This window comes from Anas acuta, chromosome 15 (assembly GCF_963932015.1).
Source record: "Anas acuta chromosome 15, bAnaAcu1.1, whole genome shotgun sequence".
Lineage (NCBI taxonomy): Eukaryota > Metazoa > Chordata > Aves > Anseriformes > Anatidae > Anas > Anas acuta.
The window spans coordinates 13501589-13525881 of record NC_088993.1 but is presented as its reverse complement, the minus strand read 5'-3'; the positions used below and the strand labels follow the sequence as shown (position 1 = coordinate 13525881).

At 39.5% G+C, this 24293-nt stretch overlaps 1 protein-coding gene across 3 annotated transcripts in view; it reads left to right on the top strand.

The window, feature by feature from the left end:
- Positions 1-24293, top strand: part of MAD1L1 (mitotic arrest deficient 1 like 1) — a 346583-nt gene that overhangs the window by 4338 nt on the left and 317952 nt on the right. For all 3 annotated transcript variants that reach the window (XM_068699483.1, XM_068699481.1, XM_068699482.1), the window contains exons 5-9: positions 976-1100; positions 1777-1858; positions 3079-3209; positions 4489-4603; positions 5554-5615. In XM_068699483.1, the coding sequence (XP_068555584.1) occupies positions 976-1100; positions 1777-1858; positions 3079-3209; positions 4489-4603; positions 5554-5615 (515 nt within the window). The remainder of the gene's footprint in view (positions 1-975; positions 1101-1776; positions 1859-3078; positions 3210-4488; positions 4604-5553; positions 5616-24293) is intronic.

Below are 24293 nucleotides of genomic sequence, written 5' to 3'. Positions count from 1 at the left end.
TGTTTTGCTGTAAAATGAATGCTTGGATAATAGTTTCAGTTCTTTTGGATTTTGGATGAACAGACCATCTTTTCAACCCTCAGCCTTTTCAGATGTCCTTATAGTTAAGTTCAGCTGGTTTGTTTGTAACTTTCTGTTTTGATTTTTCTATACCAGCTGTGGATCAATAACCACTAAGTCCTTAAGCCTTCCTCTTGCTTAGGTGTCACAGGAAATATGTTCAGGTGCTTTATCCCATCGATAATGTTTAGCACAGCAGTTATCAGTGATAAAAACAGAGACAATGACAGCATGTGAGAGAAACTAAATGCATGTAAGAAATGTGTGAAGTGGTTTTATTTCTACTTTTTATTTCCATATCTATCAGTATCAAGATAAATCCTGCATGTCTCTCTGTCTAGAAAGCACCTTACGTTTGTCAGGTTTTGAGATTTTTTTCATGTTTTTCTCTGTTAAAGGGAGCTAAGTAATGACTATTTGAAACAAATCTCTGCCTGACTTTTTCTTTGGAGTTTAGAATTAAATTTTAAAGGGCATTGGCTTCAGATTTCTAAGGAAAGCGTAATATTCTGTTATTTGGCTGAGGCAAACCCAGACATTTTCCATTTTGAAACCCAGAAAAAAATGTGTTTGGAATGTTTGTGGGATAATTTTTAGATTTAATATGTATTGTTGTATATTAACATCATTTAGCTTTAAAGCTCAATATTTTTCATGCCAGTTTGAGGTCACCTGCGTATTAGGTAATGGGAATAATGATTTGGGTACAGATGAAAGCAACTAATTTTTTTTTTTTTTTTTTTGCCTTTGTTCTGAGGTGAACTTGAAGGTCTGAAGGTTTTGCAAGAATCTGGGATTGTGTCTAAAACCAGTTTCTGCTCTTTAGTTGGGTTAGTGACTTCTGTGTATTACCATCCATAATCTCCAGCTTGGAGGCTCATAGGCATTCTGTTTATTTTCTTTCCACTGATTCAGACAATCACTATATTAAAAGGGAAAATATCTGAGCTGCAAAGGAATATAATGAATCAAGAGATGCAGATGACAAGCCAAGACTCTCAGAAGCAAGAGCTGATGGAACAGCTGGATGTTCAACATAAGTAAGCAGGGGCTGAATAACTGTAGGGAGAAGAAGGCAAATGGAACTTCAGCCTTGTGCAGATGTTGTCACTCAGAAAACTTTCAATGGTGTTTGATTTCCCCTCTTCAAAGGGGTTCTTTGATCTGGATGTGCAGGTTATAACTGTTGCTTGAAACTAGCTCTGAGGAGCAATTTATTTGTACCTTGAGGAGGAAAATACTCAAGCTTAAAATCTGTCTCAGTTATGTCTCATGTTCATACGGGAGAGTTAACAGAAGGCAGGTGGGTGGGAAAGGCTAATCTGAGTTTTATAGACTGAATGGAACAAAAATGTCAAGCCATAAATCTAAGTTGAGGGGTACTTGAAAGGTACGAGTGTTTTTCTTTGCTTTCCTTGTTTTTACTTCTTATTTACTGTGAGTGTTTATTTGTTGGTTTCAGAATGAAGGTGACTTGATTATTATTTTAAAAATATTTTTCAAGATGCATCATTTCAGTAAAAATGTATCTTTTCTCCTCTGAATTAGAGGAAGATGGTGTGAGTATGAAGCAGCGTGAGATAATATTACATAATAGTACCATATACTTTGTTAGTGGTGGTTGGAAATGTTTGTGCAGCTGATACTTCTGCATGTGGCTTATTTCTGGTACATAATTCCTGGGTGCTGACTGTCTCTTGTGTCTACATCTCATAGAAAATGGCAAGAAGCTAATCAACAAATCCAGACGTTGCAAGCAAGCCAGTCCCTACTGGCAGAATATGAACAGAAAATTAAGGTAAGGAAATTGTGGCTTATATAAACCTTTAGTTTTTAATTTCTTCAATGTAAGAACAAAACAATGTTTAAAAAAAACCTATTGCAGAAATAAAAGGTTGGTTTGTCATGTAAGAATCTGATCTGGTGGCCTGCAAGAACTGAGATTGGCTAAGTCCAATCTCTACAATTAGCCCTAATATGATACTTTTCACCTTTGTTGTATCATTTCTTTGGGGAAGAAAAACCAAGAAAACAGCACACTTATGCTTTCTCTGAAGAGAGCATATCCTTATGCAGTATTCTGTCTGGATGAATGGTTTGTTTGATCTTGAGACCAGGGCATTATTATTCTAAAGCTTTTTTTTTTTTTTATAACGGTGGGGGATGAACCTAGCAGCTATGGTTAGTTTCTGCTTCCCAGAAAATCCTTCCTCTGGAGCTGGGCTTAGCTCTCTTAAAAACTGCAATTGCTTGCAAAGCTTTTAAAAATGTAGTGACTTACATATAAGTGCAGAGATGTTTTATGTCCTTTCAAATTAGCATGTAGGTTGGTGGGAGTGTCTTTGCCACTTGCTTTTTATCTTCCTGGGAGAGGCAGATGTAGAGAGTTAGTCTGCTTTGAACAGATGCTGATTATGGCATTGCCTGTGGTTGCTGTAAAGCAAAGCTATACTGAAAGACAATCTCATTTCTGATTTTTGTGATTGCAAGAGGAGACTTCCTGCTGTAGGCAGAACCATGGGAAGGAAAGGTGGGGAAACAAGGTGTCAGACTACATTACTGCTCTAAATAAATGTTGTTTCGCCTCATCCAAAAAAAAAATAATAAATGTTTACCATAATTATAAAACATACATTTGTGTTTCTTTTAATTCCTAGTTCTTCAAGGCTATCCAAGTGCCCATCTTCACACTTAATTTATGGAGGGAGAAAAGACAAGAAAATCAGGGATTTAGCTTTGTCGATAGGAGGGCATTTTATTGATTTAACTAGTATTACTTTTTTGTTAGGAATTTAGAGTTAACAGAAAGGTGTAGAGGAGAGGCCAGCCAAGGTTTTACAGGTGTAACAAGTGTGTGTCATCCCTGCTTTGAGCTATGGATTGGATTAGGTGACCAACTGAGGTCCATTCTAACTTTGTTCATCAAGTCATTGATTAAAGTTTAAAAAGCACAGCGGAGATGTAGTCCTTAAGGGTTCCAAGTTAATCATTGCTGTCCTCTTGTCATCTGTTTTCCAGGACCTGGAACAGAAGTTCTCCCAGCAGGAGCATGATGCTGTAATTGTCAAGAACATGAAGGTAGAATTGGCCCGTTTCCCCAAAATGGAGCGTGAATTGCGTCAACTTAGAGAAGAAAATGCCTACTTCAGGTGAAAGAAGGGTTCAGTTGTTGAGAGGGTTATCTTCTGTCCTTCTGTAGCTTTTACAATTGCACTATATGCACTTTGAAATCCCTTTCTTAGGCTTACATGGTTTACAATGTGGCACGATGCTATACTTCCACATGGGAAAGTTCAGAAGGAAGTTTAAATGTTTCATGTAAATACTGCATATAAATTGAGCAGTGCTGGGATGGTTACTAGGTGAGAGGTTTTAACAAGATCTGGGCAATCTTCCTGAACACAGCAAAAGCCTCACAGAACAAATATTGATCATTTTGGGTGGTGGTATCTATGTGTAATAACAACATTCAGTGTTTAAAGATAGTGATGAACTCTGTCCAGGTTTGGGAAAGAAATACTTGTAGAAAGAAGACAGCTTTACATTTCTGTAATAGCTTCTACTGCTTAGTTTTGTTACCACTATTTTAAAGACCTCTTGTTCTAGCATAATGTTTGGGAAGTTGTTTAAATTCCTTAAACACTTTGATATAGCCCCTGGTAGAGCAGACTGTTTCTGGGTTTCTAAAGTGGTAATTACTTTAAAAAATGAAGTTTATATGTACTATGAAATAAACATAAAACTTTTTTTTGAAAATTGAACTTTCTTTCCATCTTCAGGTACGTTTAGAAAAAAAAAGTCTAAATTACATGATTGTCTGATCTTTCCAGCTTTTTCTTATGCTAAAATTAAGGAGTCTCCCTTGACTTTGTTCTTGTTAGTGTTTCATTATCATTTTTGTTTACTGTGGACTCTTTTTTCTCATTCTTGTTTTCGTGCACAATGTCATGGTATGAACAATGTAGAGGTCTATTTTTTATAAACAGTTTATCTCACAGTTGCACGCCTCTATTAAGGTAAAAGCAAGCAGTCCCAATACTGGCTCAGCCATCACAGAGTATAAAAAAGCCTGAGTGTGTACCGCTTGCTGTGTTCCAACCCTGCATTCAGCCTGACTGAAGATCAGAGTTGGGAGTCTTGCTAGCTTTCATGCTGTTTTGCCAATCAGTAAAGCTGACACAAAGCTTCAGGTTGTTTGGACATAATTAGGATGGTGCTTATAGTGAAAAAATCCAGTTCACTAAAGCTGCGTTTTTTTTTGTAGCAACAGCTTTGCAGTGAAGGCTATAGAAGCGAGTCGGTTAAATGTCATAATGTCTGCACAATGTCATATGTATGATTCCATTGTAATTACATGTGTATCTGCAGGTTTGTCAGAGCAAATGGAATTGCATGGTTTTCAATTGTTGTTTTGTCTTTTCACCACAGGGAGATGAAAGAAAACAATGGATTGCTTAAAGAGGAGGTAGAAGGTCTTCAGAGAAAACTGGAACGCTATGAGAAAGTCCAAGCGCAGCTAGTGACTGTTGAATTGGAAAATGAGGTGAGGAGCTAGGAATGTTTGGATGAGCAGAATGGCATTTCCTTTGTTGCCTGTCCTTCCTGTCTCCTAGGCTCGTCCTGTGTTGTCTTGGTTCAGATGTGTGTTGTAAGTGGTGAGTTCAAGCCAGGCATTCCCAAAGTTAAATGTCAACAGGAGGGAAGCTATGACAGTGAAGGAGAAAAAGGCAAAAGGAAGTCTGCTGTTGAGCTGAAGGTTATCTGAAATGAACCTTTCATTGTAGTGTCTTTTTTTGGCCTTGTTGTCTTCTGCTGGAAATGCCTCTTTTTTTTTTTTTTTTTTATTTCCCCCCCTCTCTTCTTTCTTTTATTAAGCTCTACCCAAACCTGATGTTACTGAACAGGCATGTAGTAAGAACCTTGATACCCAATTGCATTGCTGCCAAAGGCCAGAATGTGTTCTCAGATGACTATAATTGTCTTGTCTCCATCCCACCATATATCAAACATATATAAATTAAGAGATCAACCTAAATGTATAAACATAATGATTTTACGGACTATGCTGGTGTCTGATTGGTTTTAGATAGCATGATCTGGTACTGACTGAAAATAAAGAAGCTATAGGAAAAATGGGAAGAGAAGTGGACAGTTCAATTTGGCTGCTGAAGTATCAATGTTGAGATTGAAACTCGTTTTCTTCCCCTCTACAAAGAGTCTAGTCTATCAAGGTCTAGTGCAGTGGTAGTAGCTCATAGAGCTGGATAACAGAGAGAGCTGAAACATAGGGTGGGTTCCATGTGTCACAAAGTGTTGGTGACTAGGAAAATGACTGAGGGCAGGAGAATAACAACCCAGATGTGCTAGATAAGAAGATACTGAAATCCATGGGTGGAAAACATTGAGTTTGAATGAGAATTATGAGAAAACTGTAAAAAATGAGCCGTTAGAACATGCATCTGTCTCAAACTTTTCTTTTGCTCTATACTTTAGAAACTTCTGGGAAAATTAAAAAGCTGGGAGAAACTGGACCAGAGTACTGGCTTGAACATCAGGTATGCGCTCACAGCATTGGAGGTAAAACATTTCAACCACTTTCCTGTCCTCTTAGTCATTGGGACACCTGAAGTATGTTAGTCATGCTTTCTTACTGTCTCTTCCTCATGTGGAAGCTCTTCCAGTACTTAGTATAAATAAAAAGAGCAGTAAGATAACATCCTGTTAAGAAGTATTTTTCACCAAGGCAGCTTGACAAGTGTCTCTGGTGACTGCAATTAATTGCGAGTTCTTTGAACTTCTTGCATATAGCTACATTTGTGTTTAGGTAGAGATTCTGCTTGCTTAATAAGAAAACTTAGAGAATTGTTTGATGTGTCCAGAGAAATGAATGAGGTTACTTGTGATAAATTATTATAAATATGTTTTCTTTGAGATTTGGATATCAAAATAAACTTCCAGATCATGTTTTGACATTTCTTCCTTCAAGTACCTGACTAGATTAACGACTGCTTTTTTATTTTATCTAATAAGAAATGGAATAAACTCATTTTCTTACAAATGGAGAAAAAAAAACACAACACCCACCAAGCAAGCCACCAACTGGTGCATTTTAAAACCAGCTAGTTAAGTAATGGTACACAAAGGCAACTTTTTGACGTCTAGAACATTGGACCAGCTTTTTTAAAGGTCTCTGATATGTCTGTGGTGTAACGAAGGGCTGGAAATGGTGAATCTTCTGATATTTTTTTCTTCCACTGCAGAAGGTTCTCTGTGTAGATACGGTGTTTTTGTGTGTCATATATTTCAGCACTGTTTTATTTTCTATAAATATTTGCATTATTGTGCTAGATGTAGAGATGCTGCTTTAAGAAATGTTTTGATATGAGCAGTCTTGCACGGGCTGCCTTTAATATTGGTTCATGCTCTGAGCAGCAGCATGTACCGCAAAACCTAATTATACCGATTGTTTCTTTATTACATTCATTCCACGTGCCTGATTTATATCTGCAGACTGCTGGGATTATTTGGAGCTAGGAGTGTTTGGATATGCACCTATGGTTTGGGCACGCTACTGCATCATGTAAAAGACACTTGTGTTCAACAGGGGAAAGCCCCCTTAAGTTTCTCAGTGTTTTGTCTTTAATGGGGATAATGAAACCTTTTCTAGAGGCCTGCAGGTAGGTAGCATGCTTGAGATTCTCTCCAGCTTCTGATGAGGATACATGCATTTAGATGAAGTTTGAATTGTGCTAAATCTCCAATGGCAGAGAATGGACAGAAATAGTATGAATCCTTTTCACAAAACTTGTTCCATCAGACAGTGGAGTAAAAGCTTTTTACTTACCTCAAGCTGTTAAAGGTTTAATGAGGTAATTTCACAGTGGGAGAGAAATGGAACCAAGTGATTCTGCCTGTTGAAGTCTAATAACTCCTTCATTTAAAATCAGAATATTCGCTCTAAAGTGTTAGGTTTTTGATTGGGCCATATTGTTTAGTGCTATTAATGGTATCTTCTCATTCAGAAAAGGGAATTGCTCTTGAGGGGAAAAATCATCTTTTGCATGCAATTGTAGCAAGTAGAACTGGGTGATTACCTCCCCATGCTTTTTTTTTTTTTTTTTGCTCAGACTTCTTATGGCATGAGTTCTGTTCATTTTTGATCAGGAATATGAAGATGAGAGATCACTGTCCTAGTCAGGTTCCTGGCATATGCTGTAGGCGAGAGCTTGAGGAAAAATTAATTGCCCATCTCACAGTAGAAGAAAATAAGAAGTTGGATGGTTGTTCCAGAGAACCAGGGTGATGTGCTGTTTGCTAATAACTAGATCATCAAGGAAGAAGGGAGGGAGTGCATTAGGACTTCTTATGTTTTCTTATCACTTTTTTCATTGGTACAGAAAATGGAAGGGAAGCATGTACGGCCTGTGGCATGTTAGGAGAGGATGTTTTTTCATTTCCTCCAGCATTTCCACGGGGCTTGTTCTGTGTCTCCACTAGATGTTTTTTGTTCACTGATTGCCTAGTCCCAGCAGGCTTTTTGTCAGATTGGCTTAGAATCAGATTTGTGAGTCTAATTTTATGTAAAAGCACTTGGAAAGAAGACGCAGCTTTGAGGAGTGGAGTGGTAATCCTACTGTTTTAGTACTAGTCTCTTTTTGGGAACTTTGAAAGAGCTAAGTGTTTTATAATACTTTACCTTTTGGGAAAAAGCAAGTTCATTAACAGTTTACTCAAAGGCTATATTTATGTTTGCCAGTTCTGGATTCCCTCCCATGCCAGACGGTAAGGGAATGTACTCAGCTTCTTCTGCTGGGAAGCTCCTAGGTTTTCCCTCCTGCTCTCATAAACTTTGGGGGCAAAGACTGCTTATCCATTTTAGCTCTAGAGCATACGAGTGTGTTTGCATTGCTGTTATGTAGTGTTCTTTGCAGAATTTGCTCTTGGAATTATGCCGTACACAAATATTATGTAATACACTTGTAAGCTGCATGGTGTGCAGACAAGAAAATAATACGTGCCATAGATATATATATATGTAGGGTCTGTGCATATACATTATGAATCCACATAATCTTTTTGTTTTCAGTTATATCCTCTTGATATCTTGATCTTTTTACTGCGTACTTGACAATGTAGTTGGCTCTAACTTTTATCTTGGATGTCATTTTGTCTCGCAGGAACCCTTCTAAGTCGTCATTGTATCTGTTACTGTTACACTGCTAACAAATTTTGTACACTTCTGATCCATCATTCTTGATACTCCTATTGTAGGATTTGTAGTAGAAAAGACTTAATGTTGTCTTGGTTTGTGAATAGAAGGTCCTTATATTTGAGTTCACTCTTGCTGAGTGTGGCTGTTGTGTGAGTCTGTTGTTAGGAAAGAGTTATGGTGAGAAAGCAAGCTTCTCTCCTTCTCTCTCACTTTCTATTTCTACAGAATACGGTATTTGTGTAGTTGAGTTGTTGATCATCTTTGGTGAAGAACCAGGCAAATCTTGACAGACATAATTCTTTTCTCAGAGTTGCACTCCTGGCTTAGACGTTTTCCAGGTAGTTTCTTGACTGCCATTTGCAACATGTATTTAAAAGAAAATTATTTCTGGAAGGCTGTCTAGGTGTGTGAGAAGGGGGGTGGTTTATTTTGATGACAATGTACAGATCCATCCACGAGATGGCATCCTTTCTCCTGCTGCTGGAGGAAGCTGGCTTTCTGCTTCAGACCAGCAGCCTCAGCCTGGTGTAAAAAAAAAAAAAACAAAAAACTGGCCACATGAAGAAGACTCAGCTAGTCTAGTAAAAATCATTCATCTTTGCAGTCAAAACTTTTGAAAATGGCTTAATGCAGTCATTGTCTCCATGCCCGTTTTCTTCTACTTTTAGGGTACTGATATTAACATGACATGAAGATGCGAACATATTCTCTAATGACAGTGCTTTTTCCAACCAACTCAAACTTTATATTTACGCCACGCATTTTTCATTTCATCTGGTTTAATAGTTTTTTGCAGCCTGATGCTTTTCTCCCTATCCCAAGCCTTAGAACAGCATCATTGAGAGCAGCACTGTTGCTGCTCTTACTTCCTTTTCCTTCTGTGGCATGTAGAAGATACCCAAATACAAAACGAGAGTTCTTGTACCATGAGCTTTTCATCTAAATAACCACTTTTCCCCCTGCTTCTGGTCTGTTTGGCTGTTGCCTTTGTCTCCTAACGGGTTAGCCAGGTGATGGTGCTATCCCTAAACAGACACACCCTGCACTGCTGAATGATGCAAAATGATCTGCAGCAGATATGTTTTAAAAACGAGGTGTTTATTAAGTCAGATACAATAGTCATTGGTAGCAGCTGACAGGGATTAATGCTAAAGTTGTCTTTGTTATTTATCTATAGTGGCTGGCAGAAGATTGCAGGTTTTCAAAGGCTGAAGTTTTGCTGAGAAATTTAGCAAACTTGTGAAGACTGACAGGTGGGCCACAAGCAGCAGCTTCAGTATTCAGAGAGTCTAAATATATTTTTTGAGAGAATAAATAGTAAAGTATGTTTTTTTCTTTTTTTCTTGTTGGTACTGGTTTAATTGGAAGCACTGACTCTTGAATTTTTCACGTTTTCACCTCCTGGTCTCAAAGATCTTTGTATAGACAGCACAGTTGTTTATATCAGTGATAGCTTTTCATATTAGTGTGTAATCAGTGATTGGAAGATGATCATGTATATTGATAATGAACTATTTAGGTAGGTCTTTCCCTTTTTTAGGCACCATTTTCTATTGGAAATAGTATTGTCAGCTCAGGCTCGGGGGAGGAGTGTGTGCGTGGAAAACAAAGCAAAAGGTTTTGTTCATATTACTCTACAGAATTGTTTTCTTATTTTCCATGCCTATCACAGCAAAGCAAGGGGGAGAGAAATCAGCTGTCATTTTTGGAGGTGTCGTGGAATACAGTACAGACATTAAGGGTGAGGCTCACATAGCAGAAAGGAAAATAATGTGCGTGGATTTCTCTGTGCTGCTCAAAGGCAAAGTCTGGACCTTCTCGAGTGGCATCTACTACAGTTTCACTGGAAGGCAGGTCGTGGGCCCCTGGTGCCTGCCTGTGGTGTAAGGCTGACTTCGGAGAGCACCCTACAGTCATCGTTCAATTTGCAGGGGTAAATTTAGTTAGCTTCAGCGATGAGATCACATTAAGCTGGTGGAGCTGTTTTGTGTGCTTGCTGTCCAGGCCTGTAAAGGGAAGTGCAGATTTGACAGGAATCAAGGCCAATGCTTAAGGACCGTTTTCACTTAGCGGAGCCTGCCAGCTGCAGGCAGCAGACACTGATCTGCTGACCTGTCGCCTAGAGCCAGAGAAGTGAACCTGTTAATGCTGACCTGGTTTTCTTTCTGAAACATCTGTGGGCTGGCTGGCTGACAAATCTTGGGGACTAGCTTCCTGCGATGTCTGAGACCAATTAGGAAGAGGAGATAGTGTGAATGTGTATGCATTTCCTCTCTAAGAAAGGGTCTAATTAAGTGGCAAGCATCTCTATTTAGTACAGTGGTTAGCACAGTTGTAATTTGTAATTACACAGGTGCTACACTCAGTACGGGAAGTCCTTCTATGCACATTCTGCTTTTGGAGTTGGGGGGAAGGGAGGAGAGAGGGAGGGAAAAGGGAATCAAATTCCTTGATTCTGCATTTAGTGGTGGATTAGTGCTCTTTTTTTTCAGTGAATAGGAGAGAAGGGAGAATATTGGAGTTCTCTACTTTCCTTTTTGAATCGTGATTAACTATGCTTAGCTACTCTGCACTCTCTCCCATCCAAGGCATTGAATATCTTTGCAGTAGTGAATGAAGCTCATAATCTTCTTTTTTTCTCACAAGGTAGTAATTTACCTTTCTCTGAATGTCCATTATGAATAAGTGGTTGCTGGTTTAAAAAAAAATCTGTTGACAGCTATACAAAGCAGTGCATGTTGAAATAATTTGAATTGCTCATATGCGTTTCTCGATACTTAATTAACTGCAACCAATCAAGGCAAGACTGGGGGGTTGCTGTTGCTAGTTCCAGCAGGGCCATAATGCTGGCACAGTTGTTCCATAGTCAAGGATATATTTTTATTGGAGTAGCCTATTGTAGCCCTGTGGTCTTTTGTCACCAATCACACAATGAATCTGATTAAAAGTGTTTGATGTTGGTTGTAATTCTACCACTGACTTTGAACTTAAACTCTAATTTATATTTTTTTGGTCATTTCTGCCCAAGTTGGATAGTGGCAGATCCCTACTTCCGAGTTGGGTCTCTAATTAGAAAAAAAAGAATTGATGTGGTACAAGGAGATAGAAACTTCATTTTGTGCATCGAAGTTTTATGTAAATAATTGTAATTTACAATCTGTGGACATACTGAAAATTGCACGACTGCTGTTGACAAGATTCCCAATGTAAAACAAGCTGTCTCATCACAGTGGGAATTCCCTGGGCACCAAAAAAAAGGAGATAAATGCTACATGAAGGGAAATCAAGCCAAAACAAACAAAAGTGTGTGTACGATAGAAACTTTCATAGTTGCAAAGTCTCACATGACCTCATGGAAGGATTATCTGCTGTTCTCCTCTGTGGACACAATACTATAGCTTAGAGTTATTTTTTAAAGCTTAATTTTGGCATAAAAATCTTAGCCTTCCACTGAAGTTGAAGGTTTAAAAAATGTTGAAGAATTCACTCTGTGAACAGGGCAAATGTATGCAGGTTGCTAATATCCCACAAAATAGCTCAAAATAAGGATTTCTTCTGGCTTCTGCTCAAGGATAAATGTTGTGTGAATTTCTCATGCACAGTAGCTACCAGGACAATTTAGGCTCAGCTTACAGCAGTTCCACCACTTCAGTCCTGTGGGACTTCTGACTCAAGTGCCTTGTGAAAAATGATCTGTTCCTACCCGGTACTTTATGGTTCTCTTAGCCATGCAGCTGAAGAGGTGATCCTGCATAGCAAAAAGCAAGCTGGAATGGAAAATGGATCGGCTTTCATTCAGGTCAGGTCCCTGATCTGGTTTACAGGTGGCTGCAGAAAAACCTGTGCAGTTCCGAAGCAAGGCAGAGGAGTTGGGAATGAACAGCCAGGATTGGTAGGGCTGGTGAGGAAGATCATTGTTTATTTAGAACTAAGTCTTATGTGCTTGGTATTTTAGGACTTAGTTTGTATAAAAAATGTAAGCATCTCTTTAGAAGCATTTAAAATCTTCTTGAAGGAGAAGTGCCTGAACGGTTCCAAACAGAACCTTTGTGTTTGGAAAGTGAGGCAGAAGTTTCAGGAGAAAATTAATTGCAGTTGTCTCAAAATATGTGTGTTTATTGAAGCCACCATTCTCTACAGAGGGAACCACGGAGGAGGCTGTTACCTGTTGAATGTGGCATTCAGCCTATGCTGGCCTATTGCACTAAGCTCTTCTGTTCTCCTGTATCATTTTATGTTACAATGTACATTATTCTTAACTTTGTGCAGTGCCTTGGGTTTATAGATTGCCTTTATAGAATGCTTTTCATGTGGTGGAGAGAAAAATTTCCTTTGTCAACTCAAAACCTGAAGCTGTGGTTCTCAAAGTAGTCGCAACATGGTTTTGGGGGACTTCAGGCCAGGCTTGGGTTTTGGAATAGATTAGTGTAGGTAAAGTTAATGTTTGGAGGCCTGATGTCAAATCTGTGCTTTAGCACAGGGTTAGTCTTCTCCCATCCTGATGGTGTTTAACTTTGTTTTAATATGGCAGCCATGTGTCCTCTTCTCATAGATTTCTTAGTGTAGGTCTGGTCCTGCCAGGACTTCACTGAAATGCTGGGCAGTCTCCTGCCGTGTAATTTTCCTATCCAATATTGATTTTCTCCCCAAACACCGTACTTTTCTGATGTTCAAAAATACCGGTTTTCTTCATTGACATTAATGCTTTTATTTCCATTTAAATATATCAGGTTTGAGGCTAAAGGGATGACAGAAGTGTGTAAGACGTAATGGGTCAGCACCTAACACGTAGGCAGGCAGGCTGTATGTGTAATCAGAGAAATCAGAGTAATAAGTAAGCAAGCTCACATCAAAAATACATCTGTCCTTTCTTTGCATTTCAAAGCCCTGTGAGGAGTGAGAGACTGGCTTTCTAGGAGCACAGATCTGGCATTCTGGAGACAGAGAGAACTGTTGGACACCAGCACGCCATCCATCTTCTGTGTTGAAGAATAATTTAGGGAACTGTGGTAGATCGCCTGCAGGAACTGTACTGAGAATAATGAAATTAAAGAAATGATGGGTGATTCTTTATTTTGGAAGTGCAGATGATGGTAGACTTTTTTTTTTTTCCTTTCCCCTGGAAAATATCACTTATTTTACCATTGACTGTTTTTTATCAGATTCTACAGTATTGTCCCAGCTTGCATCGAGCTGCATTTCCCAAACCAATAAGCCTAAGGCTATTTTTCCCCTAGGTATATAAGTAGTTTTAGAAATGTGTGCTTGTGTGCTGGTGTTGCCTCCTGCATAGCAGGTGCTTTGTTTCCCACTGGAAACTCACTACTAGGTGCTTCATTTTGCGTTGCTGCCATATTTCTTGCAAGCAGTGTTTGAGATGCTGTTGAAAAACATTTGGGTAAACGTAGCTTGCTTTCCTCCAGCATGTAGTGACCCATGTAATGTGTAAATGGCTTGAACTCAGGTGCTCACTCTGCTGTGAAGGAGAAGCTTTCAAAAGCACAGACACTTTCACAAAGAGCCACTTTCCTTACATTAAGCAGTCCTGTTTCCCTTAAAGTGAAATTATCATTTAAATAGCAGAGACTAATCAGCAAGGGGATGGTTTGCTACCGTCAGAGGGCTCAAACACTCCTGCTTGATTTTTATTCAGCCTCTCATCTTGTCATCTCCACACACCCAATAACCACTGTAATCTCTAGCTCATTTTTAATTTTACCTTTTAATTTCCATTTTAGCATCTTTCCCTGTTTCAATTCTAAATCTTGTGCTGGGTCTGTGGCCGTACTGTGCCTTCCTTCTGCCTTAGATGTGCAGTGTATTACACTTCATCTATCCCCAAAGTTTTGTTTGTGCAGGGGCACTTTCACAAGCACATAAAAATAGATGCTGTACCTGCTTACAGAGGATGCTTTTGTTTTAGCATAGCAATGCCCTTTTTAAAAACCCTTTTCAAAATATAGAGGCCTCTTCTAAACAAACACAGAACAAAATGCTTCAGTAAGTATTCATACTCTTACATTGTGCTACTCCCTTGTACCAGTGGGCCTTTATCTACAGGGCAAGAAATTTACCTCCACCACTGAATCAAGGAGTACCAAGATGAGTCAGACTAACGTAACAACTTTCTTTGTCTAGGAAATTGATTATCTTGTCAAGCAAAACGCAATTTAATTGGACTTGTAACATTTGATCAAGAGAGCCATTTGGGAAAATATAAACCAAGCATGAGAAGATGGAAATTAATAGAAGAATCATGGGGTGTATAAGGAATTGTTTAAGCAGCAATAGATTTAGTATTGTTGAAAGAAAAATACAAGGATAAGCAGAATTTCTCAAAGATTAGCCTTAGGATATGCTTTACTTAATATTTCCATTAATGGTTTTGGTGCAAAAAATTGGTATATGCTGATAAAACTTGGCTAATGATGCCAAGTTCAGAGGATTTATGAATACTCAAAAGCTGGGTGTGCAGAACTGAGTGACCCTAAGGACTGGAGTAATGAAGTGGGACGAAATTCAGTGATACAAAACACAAGGCTACACTTACAAGCATAGTTTGTAAAACATAACCCATGCAGTAGAAGGGACTAGAAGAGAAAAATAGTAAAAACTAAATACAGAAAATGTTGCTGGTGGGAGCTGGAGAGCCCCATGAGCCAGTGGAGACTAGAAGGGCTGGCCTGTTGTAGCAAAGCCTGGCAGGAGATGTAATTGCTGCTGAGAAACAGAAGGGTGGAGGGGAGGAGAAGGGAGGGAGGGGAATCAATACCAGTGAGAGAGATGGAACCATCGATGCTGAAGATTAACATTGGCATTTAAATCAAATCTCTATAGCCTCACAATAAATACAACTTAGATGGAGGTTCTAACCTGTGGCAAGACTGCTCTGGATGCAGCTTCCAGTGGAGTCAAAAGTACACAAATTACCACGAAGTTGAAGCTCCACAAGGTTATGGAAGAGATCGCTTAAAAGTAGAAAGGTACTTCACAGTACCTAAATTTAAACATCCTTTTCAGTCCCGTGTTTGCATGAATGTGTATGTACCAACCTGTCAGCACGGGGATGGACTCAAGAATGTGAAGAATAAAGTATTAATTTTTAGTTTGGAACTGCAGAGATTTAATATCAGGGTTTTGAAAACTACAACTGGGGAAAAAAATGTTTTTAGTGAATAAATGTAGGTCGTGTTCATCCTTCTGCCCACATGCTGTTTGTGTACAACAACATGCCCTGATGTGGACAGGGACCTGAACTGAGAACAGCTGACCTTTGCTCATGTTGAGAAATATGCAGTTTACTGGAAAAAATGTGCTGAACTATTAAAAAGACCTTATCTACCCGTGTAGATAAGACAAAAATATAATCTGCATCATCTCTTGTGCTTTTCCGTACCAGTTTGGTGCAGGTTATTTTGTTGGTGTTCTGCAAATGATTTGCTTCTGGTTAGTACTTAACCTTGTCAATACCTAGAACAAGGATTTTGGTGGTGACACGATGATACTGCTTTAATCATTTGTCTTTGGTTTGCCATCAGGGGAGTTCTGTACTGAATCAGCCAGTGAAGTTCTAATTTTTTTGTTTTTAATCCCACTTAGTAGGGTATCTAGCGTAGCAGCATCAAGATGGGGTGGGAAAAAAATGGAAGCGTATGAATATTAAAATTCAATTTTTTCAGCATCTTTAAAATGCTCCTAGCTCTGACAAGCTAGCTTAAATGCCTTGTGATATTGTTATGTAAGCCTTGTCCTTAAGCTTCAGTCTTTTCTCCCCTGGGACCTCTTTGCCAGTGAATATTTTTGATCAAAGCAGGTATTTACCTGGGCTATGTTTTTGTTCCTCATAAGCTGTGTTATTAAAAGAAGTAGGCTTGTAAAAATACATTTGCGTGTGGATTGTTTGGATAGAAAAAAAAAACAAAACAAAAAAAAATGTCTTCTAGTAGCAAAAGCACTGCACATTTGCAAACTGTTCTTTGAAAGATGTGGTGAACTTGAAATGTTTCTGTGTTAAAAGATTAATGTTGTAAGTGCCTCAAGGTTCTCTGTAACTAGCTGTGATTGTGTAAGTGTATTTGTTTCTTAAAATTATTTACAGCACAGAAATTGCTATTTCTGTGTATCAGATTGTTGGATCAGGTTGGTTACTGATGTGTGTCTGGTGCAGTGTTAGAGACAACAGAATCCTGGTTCAAATAAGACCTAGAGTAATGTGCAAGATGTGAAGCAGACTTCATGAATGAAGATTTGTTAACTTTGGTTAGCATGAATTATACTTAGGTATAAAGAATTTTATTTGGTGTCCTCCCTGTTTTTAATGTGAAAACTCCTGTAAATGGGAGGCATTATGTATCGTGTGCATAGAATAAATAGAAAAATATTTTACTTTGATGCTCTTTCAGTTGCATTTCTTTTTAATTTCAAACAATATATGAGTTATAAAGCATTGCACAGAGAGGTGATTCATAAATTACTGCTGTTTCTATAAATGAAGCCTTTCTCTTTTGTGGATTTGATTGAGGAGATGAAATGGAAAGCACTTTTTGTCTTAACCTGTGATCCAGTTTTCCTGTGTGGCTTCTGCTTCCCGTTGCTCCGTAGTGCCGATGTACTGAGCACTGTGTGCTGCGCAGGTGTGTTGGCGTGCATCGCTGCTCTCCCTGAGCTGGCGAGGAAGAACCGCAGGAAGAACAGCCTGACATGAGAGCAGGCACCAAACCAGGCCCTCATGAGAACTGGGCTGCGATAATTGGAAAGATTCTCATTTTGAAAGCAAAAACGGGGAGGTGCTGGGGGCTCAGTGGCTAGGTAGGTTTAGTAAACACCTGGAGTTGGCTACTGGCTGGAGGTTATTTTCAAGGTGCTGCTGGACAACTGAAATCTAGAGCTAAGGCTGTTTTCAGGCACAGCACTGAGTGGGGCTAGGATAGCATGAAGGAAACAGCCAGGCCTTTTCACCAGGAAGATGATGAAACAACTATTCTGTGTAGCCAAGGCAGGTGAGGTGGACGTGTATGGAACCTTCTTTCCCTCCCTGCCACAGAGGTAGGATGCAGGGAGCACATTGCTGAAGCTTATTTGTGCAAGTTGTTATATTGTATAACGTTAAATGCCTCGGGGCTGCTGGTGCACCGAAATGTGTTGTGCATACACCTTGCTCATCAGCAGGCAGTGAAGTGCTTCTCCTCACGAAGCCACGTCTGTTACAGAACAGCATTCTTGTAAGAGGATGATACATTATGGAATACTGTGTTAGAAACCTCTGTACATTGCAGCAGCATTAGACTTTTGCTGCCTTTCACTAAAAATGGAATTAGGATTTAAAAATAAAAAGGGGAGAGCCTGACCTTCCAACGTAGGTGCAGTTGCAGCTTTTCTAGAAATTATTCACTTGATTTCTCGAGCATCTATTCTCTCCTTTTCTAGTACTACTTTGCCTCTGTTCTTACCCAATTCCTTTCTCCACGTTATTCTCAACTTTTGTCAGCAAAGTTAATGGTTGCTATGCCTCTTGGTGGGCAGTGATGGGCAACTATTATGAGAACCATTTTCTAGCCCATTTTTTCTGAAATTGCTTTTGAATTCTTGTTACTTGTTTATACTCTCTTCCAGGGATATTCGGATGTGAGTAACACATCAGGCTCTCTGGAAGGGTGTGAAAGGAAGATAAATCTATTGGATAGGAAGGTATATGAAATTCTGGATTTCCCCTAGTTGACCAAGCTATATTTTTTCTTGCTTTAATGAAACAGTCATTCTTCCTGTGGCTTTCTGAAGCTGTTCTGTAAGGGCTTGACAAGCAACTAATTTTCTAAGAAGGGCAGAAATAGAGTACCTGCCTTTGAGAATGTGTTCAATACCAAGATCCTCAATTAGAAAAGTCATCATCAGTTACCTTGGACAGGTTTTGGTGATACTTTGCAGCTTCTGTTATTGCCTTAGTTCGGAAGGTAATGCTTTAACCTAGTTAGGATTTCTTTAACTCAGTTTTGCTAGTGCATTTGTGAATAACATTTCTGTCTGTATGCTCTTGGTATTCCCAGAGTTAAAGCTTTTTGTGGCTTCAGGTGGTTTTCTGCAAATCTAACAGCCAAGGTTGATGGCATCAAGCCTGTTTTGTGACAAGCCTTTCATTTTGGTCTGATGCTTTCCAGTGCAACTTTGGCAAAGACATCGTCTGCCTTCTGGATAGCTGGCCCACTTGTCAAGGTGACGGAACACCTATCGGCTTGCCTGCCTGCCTGCAAGTAGTTGGCAAGGGGAAATGCAATTGGCACTTCATAATAACTGATATATTTGGAAGGCTGGTGGAGGGGAAGAGCGAAAAAGTGCTCTGAAAGTGGGTGTTTTTTTCTTTTTTGTTCCGATTGGGTAGACATAGGACTTTGGAAAATGTGTGCGCTCCTGTCTATATGGCTGATGATAGCTGCTAAAGATATACGTGCCATTTCTCTATGTCAGTCTTTTGGCTGTAGTTAGGTATTTAAAGCGTCTTTTTTGGTAAAATATTTGTCCCGTATTCTGTACTGCTCTGTCCAACTGTGATGTGTCTCTCCGAGTAGAGTTTGGAGGGTACGGGTTAAACCTGTAACTTTGCCTTAGTCAACTCTTCTGGTTTATTTTATGATGTGTGTTGGTTAAGTGTCTGTCACAAGTGACTTTCACCATATGATGTTAGTAGTTAAATGCCAGACAAATCTGGTAATAAGATCTGCACTTCTGTGCCTGAGATTGACAGATGCTGATGTGTTTGACATAATATGCTAGTTTTTTGAGGAGCTGGTTAAACTGATGCTTAACACTGGATACGAAAGTCCTGCATAAGGCTGAAGGACTTGACTGTGCAAACTATAGCAAGGCAGAGTTAGTCGTTTGTGATCTGCATCTGTCATCTGGGCATTTACCTATATGTATTAACGTTAATATTTTTCACAAGTTATGTTGTCCATATTTGTATAATCCCATGCACTTGTGTTGCTCCATAAGGAAGCACAAGACGTTCCCTGGGCCAATGTGCTGATCCAAAAAAGATAATGAGAGAAAAAGGGCAAGGTAAGGCAGCTAGGAAGGAATCATTAGTGACCAAGAGCAAGGCAGAGATGAATTGCCATGAGAATTGAGGTCAAGAGGATGCGAGGAGGTGCCGTGTGGTTTGAAAATGGGCACGGTTCCAGGGGAAGGAGAGGTATGAAAAGAGGTGTGAGGGTGTGCAGGGACTACGAAGTATTTGGTCCTTCAGAACTGAAATATCAGACAGTTACCAGAGTTTTAAGACCCATATCAGTCCGTGGGTAGTGTCTGAGATGCCTCTGGTATGAAGCTGAGACTCAGACCTGTAGTGCAGGGACTCCACCGCTACATGGGATTTGACAAAATGATGCCTGACAGCAACCTCACTGATTGCCTTGACTGCAGCATCTCATGATTTAAGGAACTGTCTCTCGCCATTCTGTACCTGATGATTTGGGATCATTAGGTCTGTATCTGTTGCACCCTGCATTTTCCACTTCTAGGGAATAACTGCCTTCTCCTCCACAGGTTCCTGCGTGTTGGAGGCAGCGTGAGGGCCCGGGCTGCCTTGCTGTTGTGGCAGAGCTGCAGTTCCCTCCTGTCTGCACAATAAGCTTTGTATCTGTTTGTACAGTAATGAACTGCTTTTGTTTCCTTCAGAAACGTGCTCTGCTGTCTGGAGTGTTTCCATTTACAGACAACCCTTGCCAAATTAATTTTATTTAATTATCTCCCAGGGCTAAGCTTGAATACATTTTGTGTTAAATTCACCGTTTCTCCCTCTTCTGAACGAAATGGACTTAATATCCTTGTTAAAATCTGATTAAAACTAAAATTGAGTTTTTTGAAGTCTGATTAGCCCATGAAATGGAATTTTTAAACCTAATTATGAATGGATTTGCATACATTTTTAACACCATTAAAAAGGAAGTTGAAATATATTTATTAATGGAATCCTCTGCTGCTGTCTCTTTGGGCCATGACGACTGCAGGAGAGTGAGGGAAAGCAGGGATAAAACCCCTTCCACTTTTGAAATTTACCCTTTCCCCCCTCAAATTAATTCTAGAGGTGGTTTGACCCTGCCTCATTTTTATTCCTCTCTGCCACACAGCCCAATTTAGGTAACTGATGGCATTTTAGAAGGTAACTACACAGTTGAGCTGGTTTCATGTACTTAAAGCCTTTCTGCTTTCTGAAGGGAGGATGTCTGGGGTGGCAGCACTTGTTTCAGCACTGATATTCCTCCCCTTCTTTTCCAAAGTACCCTGATACACAATTAATAGGTAGCCCTCCTTTCTGCTTTCTGAGAAACTATATGTTTGGGCATTTCTTTTAAGCCCAATTTAAAAAAAAAAAAAAAAAAAGGTGGATCACTGTACAAGCTCAGGTGAACATGCACATGGGACTTCTGATAGTTTATGTACTTCCCTGGGTTTGAAGCAGAGTTTGTAGGATGTATTTGAATCTCTCGCTCCAGTAATTGTGCCCATTACTTCAGGATTTTGAATGTCTCTCTCCATGGGAAAAGGAGTGCCAGTGGAGAACGTACTTGCTTGTCCAAGTTCTGCTCTTTGAAGGAGGTGTAATAGGAAGCAAAATCCCCATGCAGAGAGCTGCAGATTTAGCATGAAGGCACACGCTGCTGATGCTGTGTTATTCTGATACTGTTTGAAAAGATCATCTGCTGACATGAAAGGTAGAACTTGGTGGGGAAGAAAAAATGGCCTTTTTTTTTTGGTTGTGGTCATTTTTTTTCATACCCAGAGTTATAAAGAGCTCTTTGCACTGCATAAACATTAGTCACACAATTTTAACAATGTCTTCTCTCTGTCATGTGCTGTCTGCAGACTTTTTTTTATTTTCTGGCAAAAATTCTAATGAATTTGGTAGAAAGAAGGTGTGGCAGCTTGGAAATCCTGGACTTTACACAGGACTGCAAAGAGTAAGTGTTTCCTATGGAGCTCACTGTTCTGTAGCATTGGCAAAGTTACTTTTGAGAGACTTATTTTCCATATGCCTTTGTGATTTCATTTTAATCCTGATTTTGCAAAGGTTATGTATGGAACATGGTGGAGGTATCGAGTTCTGTAAGCAGTGCAGAATTCTGGCCCTGTTTCTTTGAGATGCTTCTCAAGCGGGAAGCTTAGGGAAGCTGTGGCTCAGTGGAGGAAGGAGGAATGAGCTATGCCTGGAGAATGCTTTTAGCTAGCAAAGGCTCAAGTTATAAACCAAAATGGTTGAAGTAAATTAAAAACAAAACAAAAACTTGAGAATTCAGAAAAGCTTAGGGAGAAAGAAGCTAACTGAGGCAGCTTTGCAACAGTGGCTTTAAGTTTTGTGGCTTAATGGCTGCTGCTTTCATTTGTTTGTTCATTTCATCTCTTGTTCAAAGTAGACACTTATTATCAGATCTATATAATTTACTGATATAAATATAATAAATATAAATAGAACTCCCATTTAGACTGGCTATAGGTGCTTTGCAGTATTTCTGCCTGTGGCAGGGAGGTTGGAACTAGATGATCTTTAAGGTTCCTTCCAACCTGAGCCATTTTATGATCTTCCCAAACAAGCTGGAGAGGAATCTGAGGAGTTAGGAATATCTCATCTGCCTTGGAGCACGGAGCTGTTGTACAACCTGCAGTCATGCCAGCAATGAGCAGGACCTGGAAGCTGCACGTCCAGGTAGAGTTAGGGGAGAGATCTTCAGAGGGGTAGGCATTAAGAAGACCTCAGTGATTTTTAACTTTTATTGTTAGCTGGTTGGTTCTGTAATGCCCATTTGCTAAAGAAAAAGTAACTGGCTGTGATAGTCTCATATGTGGTATTGTACAGCATGATGAAGTGAGATCTTAATTAAACATACATACATGCAAGGAAGGATGCAGAAGTTAGATGATGGGATGTTAGATTGTTTCTCCTTATGGAGAGAATAGGTAGCTCTCTTCTGTGAATGCATTTCACCTTTTAGAAACTGTTTATCATTTAATTTTATTAGTGCTTCCCCTCGTAGCCTCAGGCATTAAAAGTGACTAAAACTTTACGACAGCAGTAAGCCAGGATGGTGTCGGTGCCTGTGAAACCAGTCCAGTCGTTATCTTAATCCTCGTCGCAGGAGCCTGTGGCGAAGACACAGGGAAATCATAATTGCTTTTGGCTGCCCCGAATCCTGTGCCTGATGCAGGCAGCTGAGCTCAAGTCCTGGTTTGTGAGAGTGAGCTGGCAAAAGGAGAGCAGTAATTGCTGAAATGCCTCTGTTTACATCTTTAATGCGATTACACTACAGCAGTTCCACTTTCTATGAACGAGTCTTTAAGTCTGCTTCTATTTCCTTCTGACATGAATTATTCATTATTTATGGCTGGTGGTGATTGGGGTTTGGCTTTCACAAGCAGGTTTATTATATCCACTTAGTGCTGACTGCTTTGGTATGTTTGAGGGTTATTTTCCCAGCATTTGTTCTTGTGGTCATCATTCTTCTTGGAGCTAAAACTTTCAGAGTATGTAATTCAACTCAGTTTTTGGGGAATGCAGATTTGATGGAAAGGCATGTTGTTTTTATTTTTTTAATGTGAAGCATAGTGAGAGTTGTTTATGTTTTTGTTTGTTTGTTTTTACTTCAATCATTGCTTAATTCCTCTGTAGCGACAGTGTCACTGGTGCTCTTCTGTTCCAATGACTTGTGGCAACTGGTTTGCACTGGGACCTTGCTGTTTAGGTCTTGGTAAGTCTCATGTTTGCATTAGCTGTCTGGAGCTGATGTATGGGTGAACTTCCATAAAACTTTTGGTCTAAAACGTTGTTTGTCCTTCACTTTGAATGTTAAATTTTTTAGAAACTTTCAAAAAAAAAAAAAAGTATGAGAGAGAATTACTGCATTTGTTTAAAGTTCTGAAAGCTTTTTTTAGCTAAACAGTTCAAAGAGCGCATCTCACTAATCAGAGGAATATTTTTACGTCCCTGGGGTGGTCACACTGTTTTAATTGGAACTCAGGCTTCTTTGAAGTCCTTTTTAATCCTCCCTGAGCTGGGGGAGAGGGTTTGAAGGCAGCACTGTAAATCTGAAATTTCTTCATTTTATTTACATGTGTCTGGGGACGCATGTAATTCATTTTCCTGAAGTTAAGCTCACTTGCTGGCTTGTGGACAGCTGGGTGAGGGCTGTGCTTCATTAAGCGAGGAGGCCTGAGATGGATGCTAGGGGTTACAGACCGTGAGCTCACATGCTTATGGGGTTGGTAACACTGGTACCTGAGCAGCAGGCTCTGAGGGGTGAAAACTTGATGGGAGGCACTGGGAATGATGCCATAGTTGAACGTGAGGCTAGGCTTAGCAAAAAGCTAGGATTTAAACTCGTGTCTCAGGATTAACTTATTAGTATGGCACTCATCAAAATAGCATTGCATACTGATGCATGGCTGCTTTGAGTTTAACCAAAGTTTTAGGGTACAGCTCTTGTGGTTGATCATTTGAAGTTAACAGGGGGTTAAATTTTCCTTTATTGTGACTGAATTAGAGATGTATTTTTTTTTTCAGGGGTGTCTTGAGTCAGATTGCTTAAACTTTGTGTCTTAGATCTAAACTTTAGGCCTTCCTTTGGTCTGTTTTGGAGAGTAGGAATCTACATTTCTCCGAACTTGTATATTATGTGTGATATATCCACCATGAATGGAGCCTTAGTGGTAGCTGATGCCTTTTATACCATGTTTATACAAATAACTTGCAGCAATATGCTGCTACTGACAATGCAAGCACCTTCCCTGAGCATTTTCTTCTTCCACTATTGATTCTTCTTGTGATAAATATAGTAATTTATAAGCCGTGTGTTTTCTGTTCTTCAGTAATGTTTTTTTAACATCACAAGCTTGCTGAAACCAGGTTGTTTCACTCTCTGCTTCTGCCAGAGGTGAGACATCTGCTGTGAAAAGCTTTGAAAAAATGTTTGCTCGAGGTTTGGGTAGTTTTTAATTAATCGAAGCAATAGGTTTAACCTTAGTTTTCTGTCTAAAA